This window comes from Glycine soja, chromosome 1 (genome assembly GCF_004193775.1).
Source record: "Glycine soja cultivar W05 chromosome 1, ASM419377v2, whole genome shotgun sequence".
Classification (NCBI taxonomy): domain Eukaryota; kingdom Viridiplantae; phylum Streptophyta; class Magnoliopsida; order Fabales; family Fabaceae; genus Glycine; species Glycine soja.
Window position 1 is genome coordinate 39,968,897 of NC_041002.1, and position 9,209 is coordinate 39,978,105.

The 9,209-nt window shown below is 32.7% G+C and overlaps 1 protein-coding gene across 1 annotated transcript; it reads right to left on the reverse strand.

Annotated features, from left to right (window-relative positions):
- Window positions 1–1,619: 1,619 nt before the first annotated feature.
- LOC114415808 (chlorophyll a-b binding protein CP29.2, chloroplastic-like) lies at window positions 1,620–4,163 on the reverse strand. Its single transcript, XM_028380669.1, has 2 exons — window positions 3,580–4,163; window positions 1,620–2,311 (listed from the first exon to the last, which is right to left on the reverse strand). Exons 1-2 carry the CDS (start codon window positions 4,084–4,086, stop codon window positions 1,946–1,948), a joined length of 873 nt encoding a protein of 290 aa, XP_028236470.1. The 5' UTR covers window positions 4,087–4,163; the 3' UTR covers window positions 1,620–1,945.
- Window positions 4,164–9,209: the final 5,046 nt, after the last annotated feature.

Sequence of the window (9,209 nt, forward strand, 5' to 3'; positions counted from 1 at the left end):
AATGCATAATTCAATTGTAAGGTTGTATGACTACTATTATATCATTTACTATGAAAAATAAGAATGTGAAAGGAGCAAACTTTATATGTATCATGAATAGTTATTTTACTATTTTAAACAAATATTTAATTCAATAAAATCAATAGTAGTTAAGTTAGTTAACTTTAATTAATACTCCTTTCGTCTCATTGTAATTGTCATGTAAAAGAAAAAAATTATCTTAAAATAATTATTTTTTAGTTTTTTAATATAATATTAATTATTTTTTTCACTTATATTTCTTATATGATTAATGGTGGACAACATAATCTATCAATGAATTAATGATAATATAAGATTAACTTTGTAAAACTATTACTCTTTTTCATTTATTTTCATTTTTCAATGGATAACTATTTCTACTATAGGTGTGACTAATCTCATTAATAGTTTTTATAATAAATAAGAATATAAAAAAAAATTAACAATTAATACATTGAAAGTGATAATATATTTCTTATATTTAAAAAAATGTTCTCATTTCTTTTATATATATATATATATATATATATATATATTATGGAATGAATTATTATAATGAATAATAAAGTACTTTATATCAATTTCCCACCAATATTTACTCGGGCCTTATTTGATTTATTGGTATTTTAAATAGTAAGATGTTGATTATGCAAAATAAAACAAAACTAGAGGTGTTCACGGATACGCGCACTTGTAAATCCAAATTTAAATCAATCCAAATAATATGGGTTTGTTTATTTATATATTTGGGTCAAGATTGAACTAAACTAATCAATATTGTTCATGTACTAATTGGGTCACAGGTTTAGATTTATCGATCCTATCAAAACTAAAAATTTGTAGAAGTGTTTGGTTTGTCTTTAAATATGATAATACTGAGACTCCAAGTGTTGGGACTGCTAGTGTTAGAACTTTTTTTAAGGTATTACTTTCGGGTACGTTGTTATTTGTTTCATTTTTTTTATATCTATTTTTTCTGTCATGTTTATAATAGTAGTAAATCATATTTTATTTATTTGTTTAAGCAAATTTGATTACAACAAAATTTATTATAAAAAATTAATTTGTAGAAAATAATTATTATTCAGAATATCACAGTGAATCTCTTTGAAGATATTTTATATTAATTTTTATTAATTTATTTTAAAATATTATGTTAATAGTATTAAATAGATCGATTTTACTATTTTCAATTTGATCATATTATGTTAATTGCATTAGATATTTGAATGAATCATGACATAAAATAATAATTCTAAGGGGGGAAAAACAAATTTAAATGAGTAATCTATTCATCTGAATCAAATCAAACCGTTCATGAATAAGTTGGATTGAATTAAATTTCAAAAAAGAATTTATAAAAACCGAATTAAACTAATCAAATTTTAATCAAATTTAATTGAGTTCAATCTTAAATTTGATCAAAATCAACCCAAACCGCCCTTAACTAATGTAAACAAAATGTAGCAATTAGATGTAGGAAATATAGTCTAACTTGGCCATTAGTTAACCATTGGTCACCAACTTCGGTAAACCAGCGCTATTTTCTGTACTGCAGCAAATCAGCGTTTATGTAGAATCAAACTTAATAAAATGAATAAATTAAAATCTCCAATGGCCTCAATCCAATTTCTTGCCATTACCTTTCATAGTGATCTCAACCTCATCAGTATTTTTTACCGTCGTCCTTCCCTCTCGATTTCGTGCATAATTAACATTCACAGGAGAACACTTAACATCAAGCAGAAGCATTTCTGCTTAGCCTCTCCAATTTCACGTTACAAGTTTTTCACAAGTACTACTAATCCAGCTATGTAGAAAATGTTTAATTACAACCCAAAGCCGAAGAAGAAGAAAAAGACTTTTACAATATAACTAGAATGACCAGGCACAAGAAAGACAATTCTTCTTCTTTTGCTTCTTCTTAAGAGGAGGATGAGAAGGTGTCAATGATGGTTGTGTGGAGTGGGTCACTCAAGTGGGTGGCCCAGTTGTTGAGCGGGCCCTTGCCAGTGGCGGCAGCTTGGACTGCAAAGCCCAAGAAGCCCACCATGGCGAGACGGGCGTGCTTGATCTCCGCCAATTGAAGGGTGGCTTTCTTCTCTGGATCTGAGGCCAGGCCCAGTGGGTCGAAGTAACTGCCACCTGGGTACAGCCTCTTTTCTGGGTCCAGCTCTGCGTTCCTCTGGAACTCTATGTAGCCAATTACGAGAACCTCGATCCAGATCAGTGTGGTGATTGAGAATGGAAGTGGTTGCCCTAGGTATGATGAACCTTCCACTAGCTCCACCTTAAAATCAAAGACCATGTTCATAATTAATTAAGAAGCCCGTCATGTATACTATCATAAGAAAGAAAACACAAATTTTTCTTTCTAATTTTCACTTTTTCGTGGGTATAAACTGTGATGGAATTCAACTCTAGAATCGATAATTGCTACAAAGGTTGTTTGCTAGTAACGTTGTTTAGGACTTCTCTTTCTTAGCATAAGAATTAAGTTTTAAAATAAGATAGTTTTTTCATGATTTCTAATTGCTAGAACGCATGCATCCGCTCCGACGAACACACAAAAACCGTTATAAAAACATTTCAAACACAACTAATACACTCTAAACCAACACGTGCAATCAACACTCCCTATGATTATTCTTTGTAATAATAAAAATATACAAAATAATTATAATAAGATTCAATGACATATAATTTACTGTCATCAAATTATCATATAATACAAAAACATTTTTTAATAATTATTTTACAATTTAAATTTAGAATAATTTCTAATTAATCCACGGTATAAAAATTTTGTATTACAAATATATAAAAAAAATATACTGATATTATTATGCAAATTATCAGATAAATGTTTTAGTATGAGACAACAGTCACTTCTTACTAAAAACAATTTTACTCGATCAATAAGATATAATAAAATGTATATTTAACTCTAGACTACTAATTAACCTGAAATAATCTCTAAGCTGAAACAATTATCAATCCGGTTAGTTAGTATACAAGTGTGGTGTAATGTAAAGTTTCTTTTAGTCAGACATATGACAATCTCTTCAATTTGACATAATTCATGTAAAACTACCATCTTATTAAAATCATTTCAACTAATTTTCTAATTATAACATTATTTTAACTAATTAATATTTCTTAAGAAAAATAATTAATTTAATTAATCATATTATATTTATCAATTAATTATTTTTCATTAATGTTTATGTTTAGAGAAAAATAATTAAATAAGAATATATAAGAAAAAAAATAATTAATAATTCTTAAAACTAGAAAAAAAATCTTATAAAAATTCACAAACAAAATTCTGAAAATATCTTATGATTAAGGTGGGAGGGAGTATTTAATAGTAGATCTTATTCTTAAACTAATAGACTCACGTCAATTCCAATAAACAGATAGAAGTATCACGTGAATTTCAACAAACAGAAGGATATGTACTAGAAGTATTGTGTTATTATCAGATCTCTAATTATCATCATCATCATCATCAAACGATAGAAAATAGAAATGTTCGATAACAGCAGAGAACCGTACCTTTCCGGCGTCTTGCCATGTAACACCAGTGAGCCACTCAACAGTGAGAGCTCCGAGAGTGGCGAGCATGGCCCACCTCCCGTGAATGAGCTCGCACTCGCGGAACCTCTGCAGCCCGAACACCTCGCTGTAGGGCTGGAACGGCGTGGACTTCACGTCCGCGAGCTCGGTCCTGGTCCCAATGATGTCCCCAGCCACGTTCTTCGCAAGGTTCTGGTCCAGCGAGTCCAACTCGAACTGCAGGTACTCGGCGGGCTTCCCTAGCCCAAATGGGTCGAACCCGTAGTCTCCGACAAGGCTCCCATCCAGGTACTCGGGCGCCTTGGCGCCCGGATACCACAGGGGCCTATCGGAGCTAGAGCCCGACCCCCTGGAAACTTTCTTCGGGGCGGCGGCTTTCTTCTTGCCAAACCCGAACCGGGCCTGCACCCGCCCCGCCCCGGAATGGGCCTCCAGGAGGCGCGTCCCCATGAAGGACGAGGTGGCTGCTGCTGTTGCGGTGGCCATGCTGGGCTTATGCTAAATTGGGCCGGTTGAGAGAAAAATTGAGTTGGGAGAATTAGTGGTTATTGTGAGAGAGAGGGATGGCAGATATATTTGACGAGGGAGGGGAGATTGGATATAATCTGTGAAGGGGGGTTTGGGGGCGTTAGATTTGGGTGAGTATCCATCTGACGGTGGAGAAGAGGCTTCGACTTATCGTTATGTTTATCTTCAGGTGGTGACGTGGCGATGTTCGTGGGACCCGCTGGGTTTCTGATGGTGATTGCTATACGTGGGAAATTTGTGGTGCTTGTTCACTCTTCTACTGGTTGGGTGGGTTCGGATTGGCGATTTGGACAAAAAATCTAATGAGTTTCTGTGAGATTAGATTAAGTAATTCTCTTATAATCTATTTGGGGCCTGATATTTTGGTCGAATATAAACGGTGAAGTGTTGTATTTGTAACGTTGTTGTGATAGCAATTATCTGATGCAGCATTGATATTTTCGTTGGGTAAAGCACAGGGTTCGTAGAAAATTAATGGCTGTTAGATAAATGTATTATATGGAAGTGCCAAATGGAATAATAGGAGAAATTAGGTTGGGTTGATTTTTCTTTTCTTCCTCTAAAACTAGAGAAAGAGAAAAAAAATAATAATGTACATACAGGTTAAGAGAGAAGGGAGATTACAAATAAGGAAAAAGAATAATAAATAGATATGATATATGTGTATGCGTGGGAGAGAGATAAATGAAAATATTAAAATACAAAAAATTTAAAAAAAACAGTGAATTTCAAAAATATTTATGGATATTCACTAAACTATACTCTTTTTAAAAATAAATTTTATATGACAATTGATGAGGAAAAAAGAAAAAAATGCAATTATGATATATTATATAATATGATGGAAAGAGAAAAATAATAATAATAAAAGATAAATGTAGAGTAAAAAAGTATTTATCAATCATTACTCTATATAAATGATCAATCAAAATTATAGTTCTATATGATTAAGGTAGAAAAACTGTTGTTATCTCTTTAAGAGAGTATTTTTGAAATATATATATATATATATATATATATATATATATATATATATATATATATATATATATATATATATATATATAATTGAAAAGTGAAATTTATAATAAAAAAATTATATATAATATTGAATATTGTATTAATTATTTGATGTTAAAATAATAAAATTAAGATTCGAAACAGTTTTGTCAAATTACAAAATGGGCATGCCACTTTCAAAATTGATGCCCGTTAGTTAAAACGCAAAATGGGCTTGAAAATTTTCAAAATGATGAGGAGTATACTTGGGCCCAGTTATTTGCACACTACTTTGTTTTAAGTTCACACCTCATTCTTTTATTAATGTGGAAGAGACTTTTTTATCCACCTTTTCCCTTACTACCACATTTTCACCCTCTTCCTCTCCCTCATTGCATCACACCCCTCTTTCTCTCTCCTTCACTTGCACCCAAAGGGTTACACTCATGATAAATTCACATTTCTCATTTTTCATGTAAACAACAAATCACAACATTATATAGAAATCATTCTCATTTCACACTATAATCAATGCAATGCAAAAATGGCTCACACATAAAAAAACCACACCAACCAAACACAGTCACAATAATACACATATGCAATGTGATGTCTTTCCTTCTTCTATTCTCATATGCTTGTGGTATTAGTCAAGCACATTGCGGAAGAAGCTCAAAAGGGCATGTAGTAATTGTAATACCTTGGACAAATCACACTAAAATGAGAGGGATTCAAAAGCTATGTGGGTATGAAACTATGCAATTGAGGATGACTTAAAAAAAATAATTAGTATTGCCTATACCAACAAAATACGTATACTTTTTGGTAGCTTATCACTTAAGAACTTCATAGTTATGTGTGTTTGGCTTAGAGCAATTATAGGATGACTAACTTTCTGAAAAGTTTTTTAAAAAACATATGAGTGAGAACAAAGAACACTAAAAAGTCTTGTGTTGCTTTATGAGATTTATCATTGAAATAAATTTCAAAGTCTTGGAAAGGGCTACCTATGGAGGATTCTAAACAGTGAAGGGTTTTGACCAATGAAAGAGTTGAGTGAAGTGCTACCGTGTGAAGTTTTGTAGAGTGTGAGTTGCCAAGAAGTTAACAATTAGGGATGTTATAAATGGTATCAAAGTAAACCTATCTTTAGTATGGTGTGGTTCGAGGATGAACATGGTGGAAGCTAGTGGGCATGTAACACCGTAAACGAAACACATCGAAATGAAAGGGATCCAAAGGTTGTGTAGGTATGTAACTGTACAATTGAGATGACTTAAAAAAAATTAATTGGTACTACCTATATCAACAAGATACATATACTTTTCGGTATCTTATCATTTAAGAACCCCACAGTTAAAGCATACTTGACTTGGAACAATTATGGAATGGGTGACCTGTTGGAAAGTTTCCTGGAAAATGTATGAGCGAGGACAAAACACATTGAAAAATCTCATATTGGTTTGTGAGAATAATTATTGATCTTGAAAGCAGCTAAAATAGATTGTCGAGATCTTGTAAATGGCTACCTATGGAGGGTTTTGGTCCACGAGAAAGTTGAGTGACATGTCACTATGTGAAGTGTCATAAAGTGTGAGTTGCCAAGAAATTGACAATCAGAGACATTACAAGCTTTATGAACCATTCATTTGTTTTCTTTTTGTGTGTGTTGGTAGGTGTAACAAAAACTTATTTTTTATACATACATACACAATGAATACAAATTTTTGTTGTGTATCTAAGTATTATGCATAACAAAAAACATATTTTTCATTATGTGTCTAGCTTAAATACACAACGATGATGTGTTTCCATTGTTTCTTCTATGTATTCAAAATTATTTGCTTTTTTAAACTCTTGTTATTTTAATAAACTTTTATTAACTATTATTGAACTTTCTGGTACAAAATACCACCAAAAATGTTATTAGGTGGTCATATGATGAGAATCCTGAAACTGGCCAAATACAGGCTAAAGGCCTAAGTGAAGAAGGACGAAAGCCCAAGTGGAGAAGGATAAAGCCCCTGAGTGGAGAAGGATGAAGGCCCAGAGGCAGAGACACTATCAAGACTATTAATTGTTGCTAAAGGCCCAAACTAATTTAAAGACCCAAGTTAAATATGTTTTTAGTTATAATTTTTATTTATTGTAATTTTGGCCCAAACTGTTTAGAAGACTCATGTCTATTTTTATCTTTTTGTTCAGATACACTATAAGTATTGGTTTTTATTTTCAATAAAAAAAACTTTTGGCATTTGATAAAATTTGGTGAGAGCTTCTCTCTAGGTTCCTTGTTGAACCAATATCAGACTTATCAAGGTAATCCTTGTGGCGTCTACCCTGACTTATCTTCCTTCACTAGAAGTGGCGTCATCCAAATCTCCGTAGCCTGTATCAAACGATCCGCTCCTACTCAGGTTCACATCATCTGATATCAGAGCTTCGACTCTTGATACAGTTTCTATCCTATCCTATTATTTTTCTTTGTAATTTGTCCAGGTTCGTGTTTTGTCCTTGTTCTGTTATTTGTTTTCTTGTTTGCGTCTTGTTGCATTCTTGTTTGTGTCTTTGTTTTGTTCTTGTTCTTGTTCATGTCACATTTTTTGTTCTTGTTCTTGTTTCTTGTGTCTTTCGGACTTTGTGTCAAAAAAAATCTGTTTGAGTTCTGTTTCAAGTAAAAAAAAAATTGCAGAAATTAAAAAAAAAAGAATGAAAGAAAGTGGGTGTTTGATCTTTGAACACGAAATTGAGGCAGTTAGAGACTTTTTTTGGCAGAAAATCGTGTACCAAATCCCTTTACCTGGATTCTCCTTTGAATTCTAAGCGTTTTGATATATAGTGGGTCTCAAATGGACAACTGTAGCAAAAGTTATGAGCATTTGAAGTTTACTGGTCATATCTGTTATCTTATTTGTTATCTTATATGTTATCTAATTTGTTATCATATCCGTTATCCAAATTAAATCTAATTTGTTATCCAAATCCAATCTAATTTATTATCCAAATCAAATCTAATCTTTTATCCAAATCAAATCCAATTTGCTATCCAAATCAAGTCCAAATTGTTATCCCAAATCAAATCTGTTACTCAGTTTATGATAATTATATTGTCTTTCCTTTTATTTTATATTACCTTGTGTGTCTAATTTGGTCCATCCAGGAACTTAAGAGGGAACACGAGTGGTAAAAGGCAAGAGTGAAAACATCACACAAAAGCCTATATTGAGAGCATCAAACACGAGTGAACTACCATCAAAGAGAGAAACACGTGAGTAGAGTGTGGTGAGGTCTAGAATCTTTTTTTTAATTTACTGCAAAATTCTTTGTTCCTTAATCATGGCAAGAGCTGGTGACAATGGTGGTGTATATCATCAACTGTACGGATCTCAGCGCTTATTTCTGGATGCGATGACTACACAAATGCAACGTTTGTTGAACCGTAACAAAGAAGAGCTCTATAGACGAATAGCCAAATCTTCATTGTTTACTCTTAAACCTCTATCCCCTAGAGAAGTGAGTGTGTGTGATGACCAAATCAGAATGAGAGAAAAGAGAGAACAAGAGAAAGAAAATAGTGAGGCACCACAAAGGAATATGAAAAAGAAGAGTGATACACCCGAGGAAAAGAGTGATACACATAAGAGAGAGAGTGATACACATGAGAGAAAATTTAATTATTTTGCAGAGGCGAGTGAAGTGAGAAAAGTGTTACCTGTTCATGAACCACTCAATCTACAAGTATTGCAAAGACAATAAAATTTCTACTGATAATTCTAATGAGTTTACTATTTCTATTTCTCCTAGTGTTCAACCCTTATTGCAAGAATTTAAAAATGTCTTTCCTAAGGAGATTCCTCATGGACTACCATCTTCAAGAGGCATAGAACATCAAGTTGATCTCCTCCCCGGAGTTTCATTACCTAACAGGCCAACTTACAAAAGCAATCCCCAAGAGACTCAACGTAAGGATGCACATGCCAAAGTTGAGTATGTGAAAAGATTGTATGACCAAGTGAATGTGCAAATTGCAAAGAAGAATGAAAGCTATACCAAGCAAGCCAACAAGAAAAGGAAGGAAGTGG